Source organism: Muscardinus avellanarius (assembly GCF_963383645.1).
Source record: "Muscardinus avellanarius genome assembly, chromosome: 15".
Lineage (NCBI taxonomy): Eukaryota > Metazoa > Chordata > Mammalia > Rodentia > Gliridae > Muscardinus > Muscardinus avellanarius.
In genome coordinates, this window is record NC_137801.1 from 1,010,078 (window position 1) to 1,036,905 (window position 26,828).

Genomic DNA, 26,828 nt, shown 5'->3' on the forward strand with positions numbered 1-26,828 from the left:
GAGATTAGGAAATCCGGTGTGTCCTGGTCTCTGGACTCAGATCCAGGAGAGCTGAGGGTGATCATTTCAGGTGCCTACGAATCACAAGGGAGCTGAGTGGGCAGGAAACCAGGTGGGAATTGGACTGGATGGCCAAGCAGGGCTATCTCAGCACCTTGATTGGACATTCTGAATACTGAATGCAGGGCTAGCTCAGGCACCCGGTTTCATATTCTGAGGGCTGCAAAGCATCATTACCTTAACACCCTTGTTTGAGTGAGTTCAGGAGGAACACAGATGCCAGCCACATGGAGAGGAGGGTTGACTTCTGCTCCCATCCCAGGACTAACCAGGTCTTTTCTAGACGCAGGACACCTAGTTGCGAGAGCTGCTTCTGGGAGTCCTCAGCTGGCCCTTCAGCTTCAGTGTGAGTGAGGAGCACCGTCCCAGGGCATGGGGCAACCTGCCTCAGCAAGGCACTGGAGCCCTGCGGGGGCTTCTTTTCCTTGGCAATTCATCTGTGTCTTACTGCTCAGTAGAATCCATCATGATCTAATTTTACCCTCATCTGTTAATTTTTTACTCTTCCAAACAGCAGAGTGTCCCTGCCATTCGCTGCCTCTACAACCCCAAAGCTTCAAGGGCAAGTCGCACATCTGAGCCAAAGCTGTGGAGGGACAGGTATTGACCAAGTGCCAGGCAGGAGGGGACTGCTGCTGGAGGTGGTTGGAGGGGCCGCTGGCAGTTGCTCTTATATACTACGAAAATTCACAGAATTCCTCTTAAAAGTTGCTTAAAATGGATGACTGATAGTTGGTATATATATTTTTTATATTTTACAACAACAGCATTAGCAGGGACATTTTTATATTTATTTATTTGGTACTGGAGATTGAGCCCAGGGGCATTCTATCTCTAAACTACACCTCAGCCCTTTTTTTGTTACTTTTTTGAAACAGGTTCTTGCTAGGTTGCTGGAGACTTGCTATTTTGCTGAGGCTGACCTCGAACCTGTGACCCTCCTGTTTCAGCCTCCCAATTACTGGGATTTCATGCCTGGCTCTCTGGGACATTTTTAAACAAAGAAAGAGGAAACCTTGTCTTTCGGGAGGTGCCAATCTCCCCGCACTGTGTAAACTGATGAGTGCAGTTTGAGGGTGTGTGTGTCATGAGCGTGTTTCATTTGACATCTCCTCCCTGGAGCACGGCACGGGCAATCCACTCCATGACTGCATTTACTCTGAGGAGGAAGCTGCACCCTGCCGTGGCCTCGCGTGCTAGGGCGTCTTGAGGCTCGTTCTCTGATGGGAGAGAGCCGGTGACTGCTGGGTAAGGACTGCATCCCTAGGGTCAGGCCTCACCCTGTCCCCCCCGGGGAGAGAGCGCTGAAGCAGGAGGGCGCCTATGTGTATGTGTGCACACGTGTCGGGGGCCTGTGGTGGGTGTTGCTCCTTCACACAGAAGCCTCTCTGGTTTGTCTAAGTGCTGTTTGTGCTATGTACGGGGCATGGTTTTGGTGTATCGCTGGCAGTTGCTCAAAGCATATCCCAGCCTGTTTTCTAGGTGGTGTTGGTTCCTCTGTGGTTATTTTTGGGCTTTGTTCTCTTTAGCACAATGTTTGCATGCTGGGAAGCGTGACCTACTTCTCTGGCAGGAGAAGGCACAACCAGACTTGAGTTTGCTTGCCCTGTGCCTGTGTGCAGCCGCCGCCTGCCTCTGTCTTGGTGAACCAGTGCACCGGGGAGCAGCGGCTGTGTCTCCCTCCGCCCGGGCATGGTCTGTGAATCATCTAGCATTTCCTACCAACTTGGCCCACGGGCCCTGCCCTCGCATACAGGTGAACCAAGGCGAGTGCTCAGGCCAGGCGCTCGCACACTCCCAGGGTGCTGGCTAAGACAGCAGCAGCCCAAGAGGAATTCGCTTCACTGCCTCTCACAAGAACCGCCTTACGTGGGAAGCCGAGGTTGGAGAAAGAGGGCCACCCAGGAGAAGAGACAGGTTAGAAGTCCCGTCAGCCACTGCGCCGGCCAGGTTAAGTGCTGGCGTTTCTAGAAGGAGTATTCAAGCTGAAGCAAACTCTGGAGAAAGCCCCGCAGCTCTCTCACCAGACCACTAATGGTCTTAAGAGCCAAGTTCAACTGTGAGGTTTATAACACACGCCTGTGTAATCTACTTGTAGTCTATGGGACATCCATTTTATCTAAAGTCTACCTGCAGACCATCACATGCTGCAGGGCTTCCTGGGCCTGGGCTGGAGGCTGGCTCTGCACTGTCTGAACCTGAGAGAGCAGAGGCCCAGCCTGCCATCGCCCGCTGACCTCAGGACTTCAGAAGGAAGCCAGTGGGCTGTGCAGGCTGCCCCAGGAGCATCTTGTACACCAGGAGGGAGGCTGGGCCTGCCAGGGCTTGTTCAATCCACACTGGCTTGACAGAATGAGGTCAGGGAGGGGAAGGCTTCTTCCCTGGTCCTTGAAGATGGGAAGCCACTGCCCTGGCAGGGCAGAGGGAGCAGCGCCCGCGTGTCCCCGGGTGTCCTGTCTGCCACACACTCTGCCTCTGGAGGGTGCCAGCTGTCCCTTCATGTCCAGAGCTGGGTCTGCGGTTGTCTAGGGGACCACAAGGCAGAGGTGGAAGGGGCAGGAGGTTCCCTGGTCTGAAGGGGAGTGGCGCTCTAGATCCTAGATGCTGCCAGCTTAAAAGCTTAACCATTAAGCTGAGGGAAGCCGCAGGAAAAGTAAGTTTCCACCAGAGAACTAAGTCACACAGACTCCAGCTTAGAAACGAGGAATGATTTTTCTTTCTTAAACTTTTGATTCACCAGGGACCTAAAGTAATGGAACACAAGTGAATGAAATTTAATGTATTCATGAAGTTTTGAGGCCTTTCTTTTTCATGACATTTTAGGTATCTGGCTTATTCAAATTTGGGAATTTAAGAATAGTAGAATAGTCACATCCTCCCACCAAACAGCTGTCGGAGAGTGACTGACACATGCTTGCCAATCTCACCTCTGTCTCTGTCTCTGTCTCTCACTCACAGATGGGTTCCTAAATTACCTGGACGACTTTGAGCACTGCTTGGCCTTCAGAGCAAGATTGCATTTCTTGCTGTGCAGTCCTAAACCAAGGCACTGAAGAGTCTGGGCGCCGGGCCTTTCTGTTTGCAGAGTGGGCCTGGAGGGAGCGTGGCTGCTCACTGGAGCTTGTTGGCTCGGGAGAGACTGAAGGGGACTTGGTGCCCTTGTCTTCACTCCGGTCAGCCCTGTTTTGTCCCTGACAGAGCAGTCTGACTTGCTTCTCGGGAGCCTGTAGAGATGTCGCCCTGGGGCAACAGTTCAGCAATCTGATCCTCTGGCCAGGTCTGTAAAGCCCCTGCCCGCTCGACTTCTAACTGTACCCGGTGCAGAGCCGCACTCCGCTCCCCGTGTGTACGCTCTTCCAGACTGTTCTGTACAACTCCCTTGATGAGTTTTTGTAAGAAACAAAACAAGCAAAGACCCCTCTCTCACCCCAGCGCCCTCTGGAGACACAGAAAACACAGCGTTTAAAGGCCCTCTGGGCGCACGCTGGGGCCTGGCTCTCCTCAGCTCTAGCAGACGGAAGGCGCCTGCTCCATGCAGACGTGGCCCTGACCCAGAGTGACCGACTGCCCGGAGAACAGGGGCCGCGGGCCTGCGAGTCGGCCCGGCCACAAGCACAGCGCCACACTTCGCAGTTGTTCTACCTCTCAAGAATTTTTATGAATTGCATCCTTTTAAGGCTTCCGAACAAGTCAGGGAGCAAAATTGGGATCTGGTGTGAAGCGGAGGCCCAGGGAGGCCAGTGGCTGCTCACAGGGGCGGGGACCGAGCCTGAAGGAAACACCTCCTCCCGGCCACTGTGCTGTGCTTCCTAGACATCCCACAACTCGCCTGGAGTAAAACGTAACAGGACATCTCGCGTAAGCTGCGCATTCTCCAAAGTGGACCCCCAAAAGCTGAGCAGGATCATCTTAGACCTATCAGCTCGCGTTCTTGTTCTTTTATATTATGTAAATAAGATTTCCCCCGTACTTTATGCATGCTATTTGCATCTTAAATACAGATGACGTTACATTTTCAGCAAGTTTTCTGGTTTGTATCCGAGTACCTGAACATTCATGGAATGTGAGATAAATTATAATTTATAATTATGAAAAACTAGTTTGCATGAAGAAGGGAACTTTGTATCATAGCCCGGGCCCTAGAAAGAGCGACAGTGTCAGTCGTTCTCAGGCGACAGTGCCCCCACCTAACATGCCTGCGTCCTAAGCATCCGTCGACAGTGCTCTCGTGGATGCAGGAGAGGTTAATTTTCAGATGATGAAAACCCACCATCCTCTCTCTCCCAGCCGTGTCCACATCCTTCTCAAGTTGCAGCTCGCATACTAAACATATCATCTTTGTTCTGTGTTGGTCTCAGAACTCACTGCCTTTTCTGCTGACTGCAGGAGAAAACCGGTCGGCTAATTCTGATTTTCACAGTCTGTCTGCATTTCAACTTGCTTCTCTCATCAGGGACATTTCCCTGAGCAGGAGAGAAGAGGATAATTGGCTAATCAATATGGAGAGCAGCATCCTGAAGGGACGGTGGGGAATTCGGAGGCCATGACACAGACCGCTCAGCCCCATCTTCCCACCCTCCCTCACCAACACCGGGGCCTGTCGATCCAAATTATCAGGCTGCGCTGGCGACCTGGGGCTGAGTGCCTCACCCCGCATGAAAGAGAGCACACCCCAGGAAATTCTACCATTAAAAATGATTCTGCAGGAGGAATTCATGCAGTGTGGTTTTGGCCTGGTACTCCATTTACAGAAAGAGAGTTGCTGCAGAGCGGAAGGTATGCTTGCACGCAGGACTTGGTGGGGAGGGCCCGAGCATGAAGTCCACTCACCAGCCCGTCCCCGTCAATTCATCCCGTCCCCCTCAGCTGGCAGGAGCAGCCCTCCCCATTCTGACTCTACGTCACATTCCTATTCCGCCTCTGGTCAGCGGCTTTGCCTTGCCTCGAGCAATCACGTGGCACGCTGGAGAAGGTTCGCCACGGAATTATTCAGATTTCCTCAAACAACCCACTCATCCTCAGAGCGAGATACAAGAATGCCAGCGCTCATCAATGCTAATTGACATGGGTGGGGTTGTGAAAAGGACGAGCACACCAGAAGAAGAAGCCCCTGCTCCCCCCTGAGCTATCCCAGTGGTCACCGGAACTGTCCGGCCTGGTCCAACTGTCCACGACAGCCCCGACAATCCACACCAGGAGAGGAAGGCCCTGCTCTCCCCACCCCAAGCCATCCCAGTGGTCACCAGAACTGTCCTGCCTGGCCCAACTGTCCACAACAGCCCTGACAATCCACACAGGAGAAGAAGTCCCTGCTCCTCCCCAAGCCATCCCAGTGGTCACCAGAACTGTCCTGCCTGGTCCAACTGTCCACGACAGCCCTGACAATCCACACCAGAAGAAGTCCCTGCTCCTCCCCAAGCCATCCCAGTGGTCACCGGAACTATCCTACCAAGTCCAAGTATCCATGACAGTCCTGACTCCACGGGGGACAGAGAGAGAAGACTTCCTGTATTGATCCAAGTGTTTCAGAAGTGGACGATGTAGGGAAGGCTATGCATTATAGATGGCTGCGAGCTCAGCCGTCTCTGGTACAGAAAGCATGTTGTTGTGCTTATATATATATACACACACGCAGACAAGATAGATGTGCATATATATATTAATAGTAACTTCTTTTTGGTGAAGTAGAATATGACAATAAACCATGATTTAGTGGGCACTGAGACCCACTAAATTTACATTTATGAAATCACAGGGGTCCAAAAAACACTTGTCACAACATGTACAAAGTGGGCTAGTAAGATAACCTTTGACCAATGAGCGATAACCTGCTTACCTTTAGGACAGGGAGTTTTTGTTTAATGAATGTGAGGTTGGACCGTTACTATGCAGTTTGAAAATAAAATTTTTCATGCGAAGGCCAGCGTGTATGATAGGTCGACTTCATGATAAATGTGATGTTGATTAGTAGAATGGAAAATGAGGTGCTCTGACAGCTCTGCTGTTGCTTGGGCGAGCAGGCAGACGTGCAAAGAGGAGCCTGGCATCAGCAGGCGATGAGAAGGCCTGGTGTCAGCAGGTGATGGCGGCCGCGACGCGGGGAAGGGCCTGGCCTCCACCGAGTCCAACAGTACAGTGGAAGCAGGCACGTCCCCAGTTTCCTTACGTCAACACAACCCACACGGAGTACATATTACTAGTACGATGTTGGTTCCTGTGTTACTGCAACACTGAAGGATCCTTGGAATTGGAAAAAGTCCCACTTAATTTCTAAGTTATAATGTTCCTTCTGTAATCTGTGGGCTCCTATGGTAATAAGCTGTTGATCTGTATAAATCTGTTTCATTGAAAACAAAACCTCCTAATAACTCCAATTTCAGTGGGTGGCTGAAGTGGACAATGCTTCCCTGGTGAACTAGCAATGACGTTCTACAACCTGGGCTCCCGCCCCACTCAGAGGCTGTTCTGGTGCCTTCTGCTGCCCTGCTTCCGCTGGCTGCCGGCCGTCTACTCCACGCAGGAGGGCCGTGCCCGGCCAGGCGGGCGCTGTGCCAAGGCTCTCCCGGCCACCCTGCTAGAACGCTCTTCCTTTAGCTTCCAATTCTGTGTGTGTCTCTGTGTGCTGGGAATGAGGCATGACAGCCTGGAGCAGTCTGCTGCTGGCCCAGGCAAGACCAAACTATGGAGTCAGTGGGACATGAGGACTGGCTTGGAGTCAGTGGCCAGACACAGAAGGCCATGGCTCTGCTCGCGTCCTGCCCCCCTCGTCGCGCTGCTCACCCGAAACTTCTCCTACAGCATGAGCTGCGTTTCTTGATAGCAACTGGGCTCACATTTTACCACCAAGGTAAAGTGCAGTGCATTCAGTAAGTGGGGGTGTGAAGACAGGAGGCTGACAGACCCACCCCTCTGTTCAAGGCCTTATTTTAAAAAGTAAACATAAGTAGGTGTTTGATCATGAGGAATCACTGCTCGGTCAATGCAGCCCTACACTGCTCTCATCTAGAACCTTCCTAGAGACTCCTGACTCCCATGGGCTATGGGGCACCTGGCATGCAGTCCTGGAACTTCAGGGTGTGCTGTTGGCTAACAGCCTTGGATTTCTGCGGGGGTGGGGGCTGCTCCAGTGGAAACCCCTCCCCCACGGGCCCCGATCCCCAGGACAGAGGGCCCTAGGGACAGTCCCCAGGAACGGGCTTCTTAAGTGGCTGAACCTGCGAGATGGCCTGTGACTTGGAAGTGAAACCAGCCTAGCTTCCTGTGAGAACCTGCCTCAGTGGGAGGGCCCCACGGGGAGGGACCTGGCACAGATCCTGATGGCTCTATGGACTTGGGGTCTGCATGAGAGGCATCTGAAAGGGAGCGAGTCACAGGCTTCCCCACCAAGGGCCTGCAGCCGGGTTGTCTCAGTGGGAGCAGGCCGTCTAATCCCATCGCCGCTCACCCGAATCCTCTAAAGCTCAAGAAGGAGCTGGCGGTGCCTTTCCCCAGCCGGGGCAGCTGCTGGCTATGAGTTCTGAGGTGGTGCCCTGTGCCCTCCTATGTGACCCCCAGCCGCTCACCCAGGCCCAGGTGAGGCCAGGTGGACAGAGCTGGGCCACTCCATGACCACGCAGCTGTTTGGGCATCATCACTCATTTCGTGCACCCACTTGCTGGAATTAGACTGGCAAGGCATCTTTAGTGTTTCTGCGAGGCAAACCCGAAACCAGCAGTGGCTCGCAGCCCTTGAGAAAACCCCACTTCTTTCTGGAAGAGAAATGACCTTAAGGGAAAGGCTGGCTTCAAAGTGCCAGCTCTGAGTCTCATCCTAACAGAAAACTGGATATGAAGTGCTCGTCGTCTGAAGGGAGTGGGAGGCGCCCATGCCCGGCACAGCAGCCCGGGTCTTGCACACCTCCTGCCAGAAACACGGATCTCAAACATGGCCACATGCAGCCAGCCCAGGATCCTCCCAAGGTCGCTCCTTGGTCTCGATCCCATGCCACTCACATAAGTAGCGCTTTGACATTGGGCAGACAGAAGCCACCGTGCCAGGTGCTGCTCAGTGTCCCACCTCAGCCCCTGCCGGGGACACGCCTGGGCTGGGCTCTGCCAGCAACTCTTGGACAGGACACATGAGGAAATGTGAAATTAAACACCAGGTATGCCAAATGAGTCTTCTTGCTAAATTTTGCTTAGCTAATCAAGCATGCACACCATAAATATCTCAGCAAATTGCTTGACAACCGATCTGAATAGCAATTTGACTGAAACAACTTGTATAGCCTAGGAGATAATTTAAAGAAACTCTGTAAGGCAAAGGTTAAATTCGGCACACCCACAGCTGGTCTCTTCACTCCCGACCAACCCGACTTACTCAGATCACATCCCTCAGTTAGGGTGCCATGAGTGGATAGGAACAGGAAATTCACACAGGAAACCGACCCAACCGAGACCTAACACTTTGCTAGCATCTAAGGATTACCGTTTTCATCTTCCTCCTCCTCCTCCTCTTCCTCTTCCTCCTCCTCCTCCTCCTCCTCTTCCTCTTCTTCTTCCTCCTCGTCATCCTCCTCCTCCTCCCCGTCATCATCATCGTCGTCCTCCTCCTCCTCCTCCTCGATCTCCTCCTCCTCCTCCCGGTCCACTTCCTCGTCCTCGTCGTCCTCGTCCCCTTGCTCCTCGTTGTCTTCGGAGAACTCCTCCTCGTCGTCCTCCTCCTTCTCATCCATGTCTTCAGTTCCGTCGTCACTCTCAAAGCACTCGTCCACAGAGGAGCTGTCTGCCTTCACTGCAAATGGCTTCCGCTTGGGCGCAGGTTCTTGGGGCTGTTTATCTTGGGTTTTTCTTTTTTTAGCCAAGGGACAACCATATACACTGATTAAAAAAAGAGAAAGAGAGAAGAGAGGGAGAGTTGGAGAGGGAAAAAAGAGGAGACAGAGACAGAGACAGAGAGAGAGAGAGAGAGAGAGAGAGAGAGAGAGAGAGAGAGAGAGAGAGAAGAGAGAGACTTGGGTTACTGTCTTTGAAGATCAGAATGATGAGCCTTCAGTGAAGATATTTAAGGTCAAGCACACCTGTCCTAAGTGTGAATACCAGAGGGGAAGGGGCACACACATTCCCACACATGTCAAAGCTACCAATGTCATGGCATTCTGAAGGTGTCTGGCTTTCCTTTGTCTAGTTACTATCAACACTCAGGCTGAGCGTTCCAGCTCCTCATCACTGTAATTCCAAAGGACGTGGAGGTCCTAGTAAAATTCGTGAGGATGCTTTATGAAACATTTGTGCAATATACATATCATGCAGTGGCAATGCCAATTCATTAAGTATTTTATCAGATAAACACCAGGTGTCATGCACATTTAAAACAAGATATTGTATGCACACCTAGCAACATGCATATATTTATGTAACATATAGAAATGTGTGTTGCGGAAGCTTTCTATATGTTTGGATTTGTACACCTTACAGACAGAATTAACCCCCTTGAAGAAGCGAAGTCACGCATGTCCGTAGATGTTGCTGGGAGGAAGTGTATCACTTAAAGTCATGCACAGCACTGTCAGGTCTGGGTGGCTGCAGCCTATCGCCAGCATCCCAGGGAATGACATCAGTGATTTGGTAATAACGCCTAGATCAGCGTGGAGTTGGCACAGCTGAGGGCACACTTGCCATCTTTCCTTGAGAGAAGGAAAATGTTCAAGCCCTGCTGCCAACGGAGCATTTTTTTATTTTTATTTCTGGAAATCTGATGAATGGTACAAAGAGTACAGGGGCGTGGCAGAGGCCCAGTGCTCCTGGTGGGGGCTGCACTGGCTGGGCAGCTGGGCGACTTGGGCCTGGAGCTGGGAGGGCAGTGGCCTTTCCATCCTGAGCCCCAGTGGTGTTCACTGGGGGCCTCCGCCATGTGGGGTCCCGTGCTGGGCAGGAGATGCAGAAGTGAAAGGACAGACCCTGGCGTTCTGGTCCAGCGGGGCTTGGGGGCTTGGCCGCTCACGTGTGAGCACTCCACTAACATATGCTAGTGAGGTGCAGAGGGAGGTTCGTGGAGGGCCAGGGTCACGTCAGGGGGCAGGCAGTCGTGTCGGCAGGGACTGCGGGAAGGCCCACTCTGGGGGTGAACGTTCAAGGACATAACGGGGCATCAAGATGGCCTTGTCATTCTGGAGACCATATCCTGCATGCCACAGTGTAGAATCGCCCATCCCTGGGGGCAGGGCGGTACTGAAGAGCTGGCTCCGCTGTGGGCAGGCAGCAGGCTTCCCACGCCTGCCCGGAGGCCTCCAGGTGGCCCTGGATGTCTGCGGCTGTTGAGGCTGCTCATGCTCCTCCCCTGCTCTACCCTCTAGTCACTCACTCCCCTGAGGGGCACTGCCTGGATGTTGCGATAAGACCACGTTCTGGTTTTTTTTGCATGCAGTTGAAACTTTCAAGAATTAGGAAACAACAATTACGAAGAAGATCACAGCAGCTCAATAGTCTTCTGTTGACAAAAATTACCTCCTGTAATTTTTCCAGATTGTGTCCGTAAAGTGATTCTCAGTGTAGCTATCAGGCCCGAGAGCCAGTGGTGACTTATCTCACAGAATTATGCTAACTGTTATCCTCGGGCTTCACAACATTTACTTGTGTCCAGTGACAGAAAATAAAGTCAGAAGTACCTTAAGTGGAGTGGAAGGGGAAACTGGCGCTGAATTAGAAAGGAGAGAGCTGGGCTCTGGTGTTCTAACCTCGTTTGAGTTCCTCAGAGCTGCAGATGAGGGACTGCATGTGATTAGCTCCAGGTTCCCCAAGCTCAGCCCTCCTGTGAGCATCCTGTGCATGCGCATTCGGACTCCTGAAAGGGTCATGGTCACCGCGGCTTTATGATCTTTTTGTTCTTAGCTGGTTCAGTTTTTAGCACCGTGTACCCAGCTGTTCTAGGAAATGGGTCCTTGCCCTGGCATCCTCCAGTGAGCTCAGTATTTGGGATCCCAGGCCTCCCCGGCTCTCAAGATGGGTTTCTATTGCCTTTAGGGTCATGCCTCCCTTATCCAGTGCTCATATGAGCAGGGGCCAGGGTTCCAGTAACTGAAAACAAATTTGGTGCTCTGCCCCAGATCTCTGGTGCAGCCTCTGACCATGAGGATGGGGTGAGAAGAGGAGCCCTGGCCTCTCCGTCCACCCAGAGTGCACTTGGTAACTTCTCTGACAGATGCTGATACTTTTCATGCTTAGCTTGGAAAGCCTCCATGGAGTCAAGGTTCACATAATTATTTTTTGTAATAATAGAGACGATGTTGAGCATAATTCTGGAGTACTGGGTTCCAGCCACAGCTCAGCTAGTTCGTACTCCACCGAGAGCAGTTAACAGGTGTTGAGGGTTCTAAGCCTGATGCATTGGCATCTCTGAGACCCTCACGGTAACTCTATGACATGACATTCCCATGGTCCCCACTTGAAAAACAGAGGTTTGGGCACCTTGCTTGATCACTCAGCCGAGCCCCTGTGATGGCCGCCTGCCTGCAGTCGCCCAGCATTCCTGGATGTCAGCAGAGGGTGCTGTCAGGGGGCAGGCAGGTGCTGTGTGGGCAGCCTGGGGGACAGGCAGTGGTGTGATGTGGTACCCAGGACCCTGAGGGCGAGGACACCTGTGGTCCTGCACGGTGCCCTCAATCTTGGCTTCAATCTTGGGAACTGGGAGTGTGGGTCGGGCTCACGTCCACCAGAGAAGGCTTGTGCCGCCATGTGTCTGAGGGCCGGTGGCCGCATGAAGAGCCACAGGGACATGAGTCAGGACTGTTCTCAGCCGTGCCAGGTTCACCTTCTGACGGAGCCTGGCCGCTCGGGTCTTCAGCGCCACTCGCTCCTCACCATGGACAATTTCAGTGAGCACTAATGCTCCACAGTCGGCCTCGAAAGCACGCGAGGCGGGTGGGCGACATCCAGCACCGTCACGTTGCATTTCAGTATGTGTACCTTCAGTCTTGGCCCACGGCCTCCCTGCAGCGGCCCGGGATGGATGTGTACCTTCAGTCTCGGCCCACGGCCTCCCTGCAGCGGCCCCGGGATGGAAGGCTAGGGTGGAGGGGCGGCCTGCTGCCCGCAGCAGGGTCAGGGCTGGCCAGGTGAGTTGTGCTTCTTGGGCACCCATGCATCCCCTAGACAGGCCTTCCAGGAGCTACACACCTCCCATTACTAAGCCCCACAGAAACCAAACACATCTTCTGGAATTACAACTCTTTCAAGGTCCCCATGTGGGGCTCTGATTTCAACGACCTTTCCATAATGCAACACTTGTTTTTAATAGTAGCTCATCTAAGGAGCTGGTTTGGACACTTGTGGTCCTGCGCGGTCCCCTCAGTCTTGGCTTCAGAGCATTCCTCTGTGCACATGCTCATGTGGCCACCTCTTGGTTTTCTGGTGTAGGCATGGAGGACACCGTTTCACACCCAGCTCCCCATCCCAGCTTCCTCGGTGTGTATTCTGAGGAGCGTCGTATGGCCATTTGGATTGGATCTTTCCCTGTCATGCAACAGAGCCAACACCACGCTAGGACTGCATGTGCTCTCCTGCACATTCACTGTGTTCATGGTTTGAACTCCCTGTGGACTCATTAGTTGGCTCCCAAACGCTCTCTCGAGTGTGTGGAGCTCCTGTGCACAGGTCTGCGTCCTTCCCGCATCCCCCAGGCTCAGCTGGCAGCGGCCTCAGGTCGTGGCTTCTGGTCTGTGCCAGCCGGGTCCTCCCAGCCTTTGTCTTGGAGCCCCACGCCCACCTGCTGGGATGCCTGCTCCTCCCTGGGCATCCTGCCTCCCGGGCCCACGGTCTTCTCCAACAGTGGAGCCCACTGCCCAGGCCCCCAGGAAGGGTGCAGAGGGCACCTGCCAGGGAGCCTTGCAGAGATGAAATGCCCTCGCTCCACCCTTGTGCAACTGTCCTCTGAATCTGAATTGCAAAGCAATTCCCCAGCTCACACTGTGTCCTTCCTGATGGGGTTGCAGTCCACCATTGTGGTGGATTTTGACCCTTTCCCGTCACGAGCTTTCTGTGCTGGGCGGGGCGGCCGGGCTCCCGCACGCTCGCCCCTCCCCTCGGCGTTCTCTGGGGTGGCTTCCAGGGCCGCTTCCCTCCTCGTCCTCGCTTCTGAATCCTGATCCTTCTCGTATTTTGCCCTAACTGGGCGATCTCTTCAACTGCATCTCCGATGCTCTTGGCCTTTTGGTTCTCACTGTTCTATTTCCCATGTTTCTTCGAGCTCCTAGCAGTTTTGTAAATCGACCACCTTTCCACTTCTTGGAGACATTCTCCTCTGTTGGGGTGCTTCCTCGCTGCGTCCCGTCTGTCCGAATCATTCTGCCGTCCCTGGCTTTCGTTTGGGAGCCTTCTTCACACACCCGGCTTTGGCTGTCCTCTCTGTTCAGGGGCTGCAGACCGTGACCAGGGGATCCCCACGTGGAAGGTTCCTTCTTTCCTTGTCAGTGGACTTCCCAGACGAGGCTTTCTCAGGTGCCTGCTGGAGGCACATCCTGGTAGAGGCATGCCAGGAACCAGAGCAAGAGACACACTGGGCCTCAATGCTCAGGACACAGAGGCCACAGGTCCTCCTGCTGGCCCTCCTTGGTGGGGCGACGGCAGAAACGAAGCTTGCTGGATTAGCCTGAAGGACAGTCCCCGCAACTGCCCTGTTCTGGTGCAGTGTTCTGGTTCACGGGCCACATGGAGGAGGGAGACTGGGGTGTCTGTTTCTTACACAAATGTAAAGGCTTTTCCAGCTCACTGGTTCCCCTTCAGTGCCACTTCTAGGAGCACCAAGTACTACTGCCCTTGAGCACCTGGGAGGCCCAGGAAGAGCAGGTGCCCTTGGGGTCTTGAACAACAGAGGATGATCCAGCTTTTAGAGGGAAGAGGGCTGGGGAGGAGGAGAGTCAGACAGCCTTAGACATGGCTTCCTAGCCCCCTACCTTTCCTCTTCTGCTCTTCTATTCCAGTGTACTTCTGCCTTTAGACACCAGACTCTGGACCACCAGCTGCAGAAAGTGCTAAACAGTAGAAGCTAATATCCGCGTTGTCTGGAATACAGACGTGGGTGAGTCCAGTGTTCAGAACTTTGAACACTGGCTGCGCCCCCTGTGCATCTAGCTCCTGCTGCACAGCTGGACCGCACTGCGCTCAGGGGCTTGTGTCTCATCACGCTCCTCCTGCCATCTCTGCTCGCACCTGCAGCCTCCTCTCCTGCTGGCCCTCAGGACCCATCTCCAGTTCTTGCCTCTCTGTGGAGTCATTCTGGTTGTCCCAGGATCTGGTATCACTTGCTTTTGCAAAGTTTGTGCTGCTAGGTATTTAGTCTCTGACTGTTAGCCATGTTGTATTTCCCTCGACTACGTGATGTGTGCTGGTCTTACCATCTCAATGTGCTCCTTTGGCTTTAGGAAGCCCACTCACGATCGCTATTAGGTTCCTGTTGCACCAAGCAGAGAAGCAGGAACACGGCACTTGCATTTCCAGTGCTTGGCTGTGTGGACACTTTGGTACTGGCCTGTCAGGCTGGAGACTGTCCTATCAGCACTTGGCTTTCACTGAGGTGCACGCTGCTTCTTTTTAGTCTACATAACAGCACTGATTTTCCTTGCCATTTTTAAGATTAGAATGTTGAGTGTTTAGGCAAGATTATTCCAAGAACTACCTCTTGGTGATAAGACTGCCAAATTAAACTATGTGAATGCACTTAGTCACCCAGGTATTCTTTGTTTTAGCCAAAAATGCTCCTGTGGTTGTTAAGAGGGTTTCCAAAAGTGTCCAATGCATTCTAAGCTGGTGACCTCAGCACGGTGCACTCCGGAGTCGGGAAGGCCCCTGTGAGCCTCTCACTCCATCTTTTGATCTAGAGATGAAGCAGGATGCCCAAGGTTGAGCTCCAGCTCCCATTGCACTGGGCTTTCTGCCTCCTAAGCACCTCTTCTACCAGGTCAAAAGAGAAGTTAAATTCACATTACTTAGGAAGCGTGCTTCTGCTGGGATCCCGTCTGTACTCTGTGTTTCTAGTCTCCACTGCCCAGTTACATTAGCTTACAGAAGGAGGGCTGTGATGGTTCCTCATGTGCCAGATGAACTTGCAGACTGTCTACACCTGGGCGGAATTGGAGTTCCTCTGGATTCCACATTCACAAGAACACCCAGGCCAAGAGCTGAGATGACCCCCTCCAGACTCTGCGGCTGCTTAGAGCCCAGGCTGGGATACAGGAGAGTCTTCCAGCTTCTGTTTCCAAAACCCCTGTCAACTGTCCAAGTTGTTTCTGAATCTCAGATCCGCATGTTAGGCATATAAGTGGCGAGAAGAAAACAGAACTGCTAGTTCCAGTGACCTGTTGCCCCTTCAAACTCACGTCCTGGTCTTGGCTGAGTGTTTTGGGCCACTGGTAGATGCACGAGAAGCCCCTGCAGCCCAAGATGGCTTCCTGAGGGTGCTCATACCTGGGTGCTTCTCCCAAGGTCTTTCTGCTACCGCCCCCAACACAACATCCGTTCACGTGCCCGAATGTCTGGATGCACCAGGGCACGCGTGTGTCACCTGCTGGTGGGGAAGGAGCATCTTCTTCCCTTATCTTGCTGATAAAGGACAGTGTGTAGAGTCCTCATCAATAATGATTGCAAGAGAATGTCTTTTCAGCTATCCATGGCTTCTTACTATCTTCTACCTGGCCAAAGAGTGGCTGCTCATTTCAAACTTGACTTTGTGTGATTGGTGATCAAATATAGAAACTGGACACGCTTCTAAGTCTACCATGCTGGAATTGATCAGACTTCACACACACTGGAAGCCCTCTCAGTCCCCACACACTGGATATGCTGAGTTCACACACACTGGACGCCTTCTCAGTCTACACACACTGGATATACTGAGTTCTCACACACTGGGTGCCCTCAGTCCACACACACTGGATATGCTGAGTTCACACACACTGGACACCCTCTCGGTCCACACATGCTGGACATGCTGAGTTCACACACACTGGGTGCCCTCAGTCTACACACACTAGATTTGCTGAATTCACACACATTGGGTGCCCTCTCAGTCCACACACTGGATATGCTGAGTTCACACACACTGGATGACCTCTCAATCAACACACTGGGTGCCCTCTCAGTCCACACACTGGACATGCTCTGAGTTCACACACACTGGACACACCCTCCGTCCACACACACTGGTTATGCCGAGTTCACACACACTGCGCGCCCTCAGTCCACACATACTGAATATAATGAGTTCACACACACTAGATGACCCCTCAGTCCACACACACTGGATATGCTGAGTTCACACACATTGGGTGCCCTCTCAGTCCACACACTGGATAAGCTGAGTTCACACACACTGGACGACCTCTCAGTCAACACACTGGGTACCTTCTCAGTCCACACACTGGATATGTTCTGAGTTCACACATACTGGATGCCCTCCGTCCACACACACTGGTTATGCTGAGTTCACACACACTGCACGCCCTCAGTCCACACATACTGAATATAATGAGGTCACACACACTAGACAACCCCTCAGTCCACACACACTGGATATGCTGAGTTCACACACACTGGACACCCTCAGAGTCCGCACAAATTGGATATGCTGAGTTCAAACACACTGGATGACCTCAATCCATACACACTGGATATGCTGAGTTCACATACACTGGATGCCCTCCGTCCACACACACTGGATATGCTGATTTCACACACACTGGACACCCTCGCAGTCCACACACTGAATATGCTGAGTTCACACAGACTAGACACCCTCTCAGTCCACACACACTGGATATACTGAGTTCACACACACTGGATGACCTCTCAGGCCACACACACTGGATATGCTGAGTTCACACACACTAGACGCCCTCTCAGTCCACACACACTGGATATCCTCTGAGTTCACACATACTGGATGCCCTCAATCCACACACACTGGATTTGCTGAATTCACACACACTGGGTGCCCTCTAAGTCCACACACTGGATATGCTCTGAGTTCACACACACTGGATGCCCTCAGTCCATACACACTGAATATGCTGAGTTCACACATAGTAGATGACCTCTCAGTCCACACACACTGGATATGCTGAGTTTACACACACTGGATGCCTTCTCAGTCCACACACGCTGGACATGCTGAGTTCACAGACACTGGATGACCTCTCAATCCACACACTGGATATGCTGAGTTCACACACACTGGACGCCTTCTCAGTCCACACACGCTGGATATGCTGAGTTCACAGACACTGGATGTCCTCAGTCTACACACTGGATATGCTGAGTTCACACATACTGGGTGCCCTCAGTCCTCACATACTGAATATACTGAGTTCACACACACTAGACGACCCCTCAGTCCACACACACTGGATATGCTGAGTTCACAAACACTGGATGACCCCTCAGGCCACACACACTGGATATGCTGAGTTCACATAAACTGGAAGCCCTTTCAGTCCACACACACTGGATATGCTGAGTTCACACACACTGGACGCCCTCTCAGTCCACACACTGGATATCCTCTGAGTTCACACATAATAGATGCCCTCAATCCACACACACTGGATTTGCTGAATTCACACACACTGGGTGCCCTCTAAGTCCACACACTGGATATGCTCTGAGTTCACACACACTGGGCACCCTCAGTCCTCACATACTGAATATACTGAGTTCACACACACTAGACGCCCTCTCAATCCACACACACTGGATATCCTCTGAGTTCACACACACTGGATGCCCTCTCAGTCCACACACACTGGATATGCTGAGTTCACACACACTAGACGCCCTCTCAATCCACACACACTGGATATCCTCTGAGTTCACACACACTGGATGCCCTCTCAGTCCACACACACTGGATATGCTGAGTTCACACACACTAGACGCTTTCTCAATCCACACACACTGGATATCCTCTGAGTTCACACATACTGGATCCCCTCAGTCCACACACACTGTATATGCTGGATTCACACACACTGGGTGCCTTCTCAGTCCACACACTGGATATGCTCTGAGTTCACACACAATGGACGCCCTCAGTCCACACATGCTGGATATGCTGAGTTTGCAAATACTGGGTGCCCTCAGTCCACACACGCTGGATATGCTGAGTTCACACACACTGGGCACACTCTCAGTCCACACTCCCTGGACATGCTGAGTCACACACACTGGATGCCCTCTTAATCCACACACACTGGACTTGCTGAGTTCACACACACTGGACAACCACTCAGCCCCCATACACTGGATATGCTGAGTTCACATACACTAGATGCCCTCTCATCCACACACATTGGATATGTTGAGTTCAAACACACTGGATGCCCTCTCAGTCCACACACGCTGGATATGCTGAGGTCACACACAGTGGATGCACTCTCAGTACACACATGCTGAATATGCTGAGTTCACACACACTAGAAACCCTCTCATCCACACACACTGGATATGCTGAGTTCACACACACTGGATGACCCCTCAGTCCACACACTGAATATGCTGAGTTCACACACACTGGATGCCATCTCATTCTACAAACTGGATATGCTGAGTTCACACACAATGGACACCCTCTCAGTCTACACACACTGGATATGCTGAGTTCACACACACTGGACACCATCTCAGTCTACAAACTGGATATGCTGAGTTCACACACAATGGACACCCTCTCAGTCTACACACACTGGATATGCTGAGTTCACACACACTGAACACCCTCTCAGTCCACACACACTGGATATGCTGAGTTCACACACACTGGACGACCTCTCAGTCAGCACACTGGATTTGCTGAATTCACACACACTGGGTGCCCTCTCAGTCCACACTGAATATGCTCTGAGTTCACACACAATGGACACCCTCTCAGTCCACACATGCTGGATATGCTGAGTTCACACACACTGGATGCCCTCTCAGTCCACACACTGGATATTCTGACTTCACAGACACTGGATGCCCTCTCAGTCCACACACACTGGATATGCTGAGTTCATACACACTGGACGCCATCTCAGTCCACACAAAGTGGATATGCTGAGTTCACACACACTGGATGACCCCTCAGTCCACACATTTGATATGCTAAGTTCACACATATTTGACGCCCTTTCAGTTCATACACTGGATATGCTGAGTTCATACACACTGTATGCCCTCTCATCCACACACACTTGATATGCTGAGTTCATACACACTGGTGACCCCTCAGTCCACACACTCTGGACATACTCAGTTCACACACACTGGACGCCCTCTCAGTCTACACAAACTGGATATGCTGAGTTCACACACACTGGATGACCCCTCAGTCCACACACTTGATATGCTGAGTTCATACACACTGGACGCCCTCTCGGTCCACACACACTAGATATGCGGAGTTCATACACACTGGACGCCCTCTCATTCTACACACACTGGATATGCTGAGTTCACACACACTGAACACCCTCTCAGTCCACACACTCTGGACATACTCAGTTCACACACACTGGACGCCCTCTCAGTCTACACAAACTGGATATGCTGAGTTCACACACTCTAGATGCCCTCTCAGTCCACACACTCTGGACATGCACAGTTCACACCACTGGACACCCACTCAGTTCACACACACAGGATATACTGAGTTCACACACACTGGACACCCTCAGTCCACAAACTGGATATGCTGAGTTCACACACACTGGACACCCTCTCAGTCCATACACTGGATATACTGAATTCACATACTGGACGCCCTCAGTCCGCACACAATGGATATGCTGAGTTCACACACACTGCATGCCCTCTCAGTCCACACACTGGATATGCTGAGTTCACACACACTGGATGCCTTCTCAGTCCACACACTGGATACTCTGAGTTCATATACACTGGACACACTCTCAGTCCACACACTGGATATGCTGAGTTCACACACACTGGACGCCTTCTCAGTCCACATACACTGGATATGTTGAGTTCACACACACTGGATGCACTCTCAGTCCACACACACTGGATATGTTGAGTTCACACACTGCACACCCTCAGTCCACACACTGGATATGCTGAGTTCACACACACTGGATGCTCTCTCAGTCCACACACTGGATATGCTGAGTTCACACACACTGGACGCCTTCTCAGTCCACACACTGGATACTCTGAGTTCACACACACTGGACACACTCTCAGTCCACACACTGGATATGCTGAGTTCACACACACTGGACACCCTCTCAGTCCATACACTGGATATACTGAATTCACATACTGGACGCCCTCAGTCCGCACACAATGGATATGCTGAGTTCACACACACCGCATGCCCTCTCAGTCCACACACTGGATATGCTGAGTTCACACACACTGGATGCCTTCTCAGTCCACACACTGGATACTCTGAGTTCACACACACTGGACACACTCTCAGTCCACACACTGGATATGCTGAGTTCACACACACTGCACACCCTCAGTCTACAAACACTTGATATGCTCTGAGTTCATACACATCGGGCACCCTCAGTCCACACACACTGGATATGGTAAGTTCACACACACTGGACACCCTCTCAGTCCACACAGACTGAATGACCTCCAGTCCACACTTGTTAGAAATACTCTGAATCCATGCACCCTGGGCACCCCCGAGTCCACACATGCTGGATGCCCACTGAGTTCCCCACACTGCACACCCTACTGAGTCCACACACATTTATGCATTTGGCACCCACACACAGTGGACTCTGAGTGTCTGGCTGAGTCTGCTTCTGAAGCAGTCAGGGACGAGTCTGAGAGGCCGCCTTCCTGAACACTTACTCAGAGGCAGCCAGTGCACACAACAGCCCTTGGTGAGCTGGCATTGACACTGCCACAAGACAGAAGCAGCGATCTCATGAATCATCCTTTTTAGTAGAGTAAATTAAGCAGAACTTTCTGGTCTGGTAAGGCTAGTTATGCAAAGAGAAGGAGGACCTCTCCGAGCCCTGGGCAGGAGTGTAGGTGAGGAGTGTGGGCAGCCTGCCTGCAGGCAGCAGGTGAGTGCTGGGACAGAGCAGGCAGAGCCATCCCCAGGCCAGGCCGGGTGCTTGCCACCGGGCAGAAGGCAGTGGAGGGTCTGTTGGCTGGAGGGCACTGGGCAGGGGATGGCCTCGCACCTCCTGGTGCCCCTTTCCAGGCACCTGTGACTGTGCAAAGCTCCACGGTGTCACCCCACTCTCAAGGTGTTCCAGCTGGAGATGAAGACTGCGTGGTCAGTGGCTCTGCCTCAAAGGGCCACGAGGAACTGAGAGTCCAGGCAAGGCCATCGCCCAGCCAGGGAGGTGGATCATGGCACTGGTGCCCAGCGAGGGCCGCCTCATTTCCAGTGGGCTCTGCCTGGGCTGGAGGGCGAGGCTCAGTGGGTGTGCTGAGCAGGCAGCCCCAGAGCCTTGCCAGGACCACAGTCCCAGCACTGCCAGGCTCGGAGATCCCAGGGAAATGGGACATGCCGTTTCTCCATGAGGATATGGACAGCTCTGGGGTGGCCTCTGGGCTCCTTCCTGTACCTGTGTCCTGGACGGACTCAAGGCTGGGCAGGTGACTGCCAGGGGTCCGGTAGCAATGCTTATGAAGTGTGGCTGTCACCCTAGTCTCAGGACAGAGGTTCCAGGGGTCCCTACTCACCCACAACCTACCAGAAAAGGCGATGGTGGCCAGCAGGCGAGGCCCCTAGTGTGGCTATACTGGACCCATGCCCAGCACTGTGTGCGGGGTGCCCAGGGGCACTTCAGGTTTCACGAGGAAGGGTGGGTGGGAGGGGTGCGGGACTGAGCAGTCTTTGCCTGATGGCCGGGTCCATTGTCATCTCGGCTGGTCCTGCTGGGCGGCTCTGGAAGTTCCAGGCTGCTCAGGGTGTCTGTCTCTGACAACTGCGATCTGGGTGGGCACTTGGTTCCTGTGGATGGCCACTCCTGCTTGTGGCAGGGGTCAGTCTCCGTGAGGGGTGGCAAGCTGCTGGGCTCCGCTGTTCCCAGGGGTGTAGGATGGGTCAGAGGCCACTGTCCTGCCTCAGCCTCCCAGGGGCAGAGCTAGGTACCCTGGGGGCTGAGAAACCTTGTGCTAGCAGTTTTTAAACAAACGCTGTTTAAGTGATGGTGTTCATGTGTACAAGCGGACCTGAGCAGGTCGGAGCGCTAGGAGAGACAGGGAGCAGGAGGATGTGAGGGCAGACGGTGGGCGAGCTTGCACCAGGGCGTCTGCAGGCTGAAACCACCCCGCCTCGCCTGGGAGGGAGGGTGCTAGCAGGCGAGCTCCTTCTCACAGAGGAACAGGCGTCGCTTAGCGAGCTAGCCATGCCATCTTCCAGGATGTGCTGGCAAAGGCATTATTAGATAAATGACCAGTTTTTGAAAGTGACCATTTAGAAAACAGGACAAATGTGTTCAGATGAGCTGGAAGTATTTTACAGATGATGATGCTCTATATTAGCTACAGGGTAGCAGGGCATCCATCGCGTCTGCTCCTGGAATGCATGCAGGTCTAGTCTTGTGGGAGAGGAATTAGGATCAGCGGGTCCTCCTGCCTCCACCACACACTGTCCCAGAAGTGCTTCGCCCAAGGCAAAGGAATCAAAGTCTAAAAACTTCTGCAAAGTTTCTTCTTCAACAGTGTTATTACAGAAAACTTTAAGAACAACCCCTAACAATTCCCTACAATCTGAGAGTTGCCCATCCCTCTCCAGCCTCTTGAATTCTCTCAGGAAGTCTGAGCTGTCTGGGGTCCTGGGCACCGGCTCCACTACAAGGCCCAGTCTGAGGCTAAGAGGGGTCTCTGGAGATGGCAGGTGGGGGGCCATGGCTAAGAGGCTCTGAGTCACTCCCGGTGGGACACTGTCTGTACTTCCTTTTCTGCCCCCCACCCCGGGGTGGGTTAGCTTAAGACGCTTCTCTGCTAAAACCACACTGGCTCAGGGAGAGGGCTGTCCACGCCTCACCGAAGCGCGTGCGCCTTGTTGAAGTGACCCGCAGTCACCTCTGACGTGGGCCAGTGTGCGGAGGCCAGGGGCTGGCGGAGCTGGGAAACAAGGCAGTTTGGAGATTAGGTAGAGAGTAACCTGGGGTGGGGGAGGCTGGGCCACAGGGTATTTTCATCAGTGAGCTAGATGGGACAGGCTGTGGATGTGGAGACCAGAGGAGCCAGGGCAAGACAGCACACAGGCCCTAAGACAAGAGAGGTGGCCCTGGAGGGACAAGGTCAGGCCTGAGACCTGAGTGGGCCTTGGAGGGACAGGACCAGGCCCTGACGCTGCAGAGTGTGGTGAATTCCATGGCTTCCCCAGTGGCCACAGCTGCTGCCATTCTGTGAAGGTAAGGGAAGGCCATGCTCTCTCCACCCCATCTTCCCAGGACTCTGGAAGAAGCCGGGGTCCTAGGACAAGCCGAGGAGAAGAACCTGGGCCTGCGTCAGCCATCTGCCTCTGGGGCTCCAGGCCCTGTGTGCTCCTGTCTTGACTACCGGCACAGGCCCTGGCTCCTGTCCTGGACCCGGGTCCCCAGCACTGTGCCAGCAGCGGAGGATGGGCTCAGGGGCACAGCCGCAGGGTGCCCTGGTTGGCGGACAGGAAGGCAGTCCCAGCATGGCTGCCTGGCCCAGCAGCCTCTCCATCTTCAGCTCTCAGCCCTGTGGGGTCCACCAGCACAGCAGAGCACAGCACTCCTGCTCCCCTGATGGGACGTGACCCTTAGCTTCCCTCCTCTCTGCCCCCTCATCTGCCCTTCCCTGAGAGGAGCGCTGACTGGGAAGCACAGTGACACCTCTGATTGGCGGCGGGACACTGTGGGTGAGGAAACACATGCATTATTTATGAGGAGGTTCTGCCAGGAGCTGGCTCCCACCAGCCTCTCCTCCCTGGAGCTTTAGGAGACGCAGCCTTTGCTGTAGGGAGCATCCCTGGGGATACCAAAGATAGCAGTAGAGAACACTCAGGGCCCCGCAGGTCCCACTGAAGGGTGGACAATCTCCTGGGACACGGGACTAACCGGAGGAGCTCTGTGCTCCCCTTAACAGGAGGGGAAGGTGGGTTCACCTAAGGATGCATCTGGAGGTGTGAAGGCTCCAGAGGACCCACAGGTCCAGGAAGCCCTTGCGCATGCACACGTGTGTATGGTGCTGGAGACCAAACCCAGGGGCATTCTACCTCCAAGCTATATCCTTGGCCCTATTTTATTTCTTATTTAAAAACAGGGTCTCTCTAGGTTGCTAGGGCTGGCTTCGATCCTCTTATCTCAGCCTTCCCAGTACTGGTATTACAGGCTGCCACCATGCGTGGATCAGGAGAGTCTTTTTTGAACAGAGATGGATAAAAATCTGGGGGTTGGCACTGGCTCCAGATGCTCTCCTTTTATCTGCTGGTCTTTCTCAGACAGAGGCTGCAGGGATGCAGGGCAGATGGCCACGGAGCTGGCCCTCAGGGACCTGCGGAAGGCAGGGGCTGGCTGGCTCTGGGTGATACAGAACCTCTGGAGTGGCAGGGACAGGAGCCCCAGGATGGCCCAGGTGCACCCCAGGAGCGGCCAGACTGAGCCCAGAGACCTCCTGGCCTGGGCCCCGCCTCTCTGCCCAGCAGCTGGATTCTCCTGAGTGTTTCCTTGCCGTCAGTTACAGTGGAGCGGAAGGCGATTCGGTGCATGCACAAGGGCACTCTCCTTGACCTCTGGCTCCTTCTCCATGTGAGCTGGCACCTCGGGCAGGCGGGACTCAATGGCTGCCCAGCCTGCGGCTCTGGGCAGGTTGGAGATGCCACCCATCTGCACAGAGCAGAGGCTGGGCAGTCATCAGCGACCTGGGGACTTGGGAACGCCAGGCCACCCTGGAGCCTTGGTTGGAGCAGGGCGGCTGGCTGTGTAGGTGACTGGCTGTGGGCCTCCGCTGTACCACGGGTGGCCCTGGGCTGGGTGGCCCGAGCACAGAGGCTGGCCCCACCTGATGTCCCACAAGCAGGTCCAGGTGGGCCCAAGAGTCACCTTTTTAGCAAGTTCCCAGAGGATAAAGAAGCTCTGGGTGGGTGTACTGGTATTGGGAAGAGAGTTTAAAAAGTATTAATGTGTCAATACTGGGAAAGATGTCCAATCTTAAAATATGTCTTCTTTACTAAGAAAGCCAGGGTTAAGCTAACATGTCCTTGCATTCCTAAGAACAATTTAACACATTTTGGGGGAGAAGACGAAAGGTAAAAGCCTGTGTCTGGAGACAGAGATGCCTCCCTCTCAGGCCATAAATCTGGGCCTGTGTTTGGAGACAGAGATGTCTCCCCCTGTAGGCCATAAATTTGGCTGGAGAGATAACAGAAGCAGAGCCGGGGCTGGCGATAAGGTGTAACATGATCTCCAAAAATCAAAGGGACCTGCTGGACTTAGACAATATAAAAATTCAGGAAACTGGAATTTGTTGGCATTTTCGTTCGAATTGCCCCCCTGTGTCTCCTCCGGCACAGGGCTGTGACTATCTCTATATTTCTATCTTTTAATAAACTTCTTTAAATCTGCAGCAGCTGTCCAAGCGATGAATACTTATTCTTAGCTTAGGACAAGAACCCACGGTTTTTCTGTTTGTCTCTGTGTGTCTGGTGGTGGGGGGATTATTTCACACCACACACCTTTCCCCCCCCAACCTATCCTCCTGCAACATATTTGGCGCCCACACGGGGCTATCTACAGCTGCAGGTGACTCCAGCCGACGGTGGTTCTAAAGCCACTGCATCTTGAAGGTCAGTAACCTTCCCTAAAATGGGACCAGATCTCAGAGGATGACTGGATTGCCGGCGCCAATGAGCTCTCTGGGACCATGGAGACCCCCCTGCCACGGCCTACCTACGGCAGAATCTCCAGGGGAAGGGAAAATTTCCCATTAAATAGTGTAGGGGACGATAGAGGACTGAGAACCTCCTCCCGGCCTACTACAAGGCTTAGTGGCGGCCAGTACGCGATCTGAGATCCGCACCCTACGGGGGTAAGATCTTTGCTGCCTATGCCTACGTAGGGGGTGCAGGGCCAGTGCTTGGTCCTTATTGAGGCTTCTCGGAAACCGCTATTGTCTTGTCAGGCCCAATGAGTGCCCATCTATTAGGCCCACATCACGGATGGGACACTGTTAAAATCCCTATACAAAGTTAAATCTAAAAATGCCCATGGCCCACCTTGAGAAAGATCTCCAAACAAGAGACCCAAGCTAGGGGATGGTAGTTTTTTTTTTTGTAATTTGAAACAGATTCTAGGAAGATAAGCTAGCGCGTTTGTTTTTAGAGAGGACATCTAGGTAACGTTGCCATTGGCAACTGGAGCCACGTGTAATAGTCTTAAATTTCAGAGCATGAAGGGTTAAGCTTTTTCAAGAGGTCAAAAAGAAAAGTTTCAGTCAGGCAAGTCTGCGAGGTGACTGCAGCACTCAGCAGGAATTGTTTGACATTCAACAGGCAGGGAAAGCTCAATTTGCATGGAAAAGCCCTCCGAGGAGGCGCCTCAAAGAAAGGCAACGCCCAGCCGCTGGCCGGCATGGGGATTTTAGGCCTTGAATGAGTGAAGTGAATACAGGAAAACACAGTAGGAAGACCATTTTTTTTTTTTGTGAAAAATGGCAGTAGACACCCCATCGGGAAAAAGGGGGGCACTGTGAAAGTGCGGGAAATGGAACAGGAGTAAGGGGGCTAAATCTCCATATCCATTTCGGTTGGTGGAAAGTACTGCCCCGTGATTCTCCACGGACGGGACAGCTGGA

The 26,828-nt window shown here is 53.1% G+C and overlaps 1 protein-coding gene across 1 annotated transcript in view; it reads right to left on the reverse strand.

Annotated features, from left to right (window-relative positions):
• The window catches only part of MYT1L (myelin transcription factor 1 like), a gene marked incomplete at both ends in the record, with an annotated part of 127,913 nt that overhangs the window by 90,557 nt on the left and 10,528 nt on the right, over positions 1-26,828 (reverse strand). Inside the window, 1 exon segment of the mRNA XM_080710960.1 lies at positions 8,527-8,918. Within this exon segment, the coding sequence (XP_080567086.1) occupies positions 8,527-8,918 (392 nt within the window).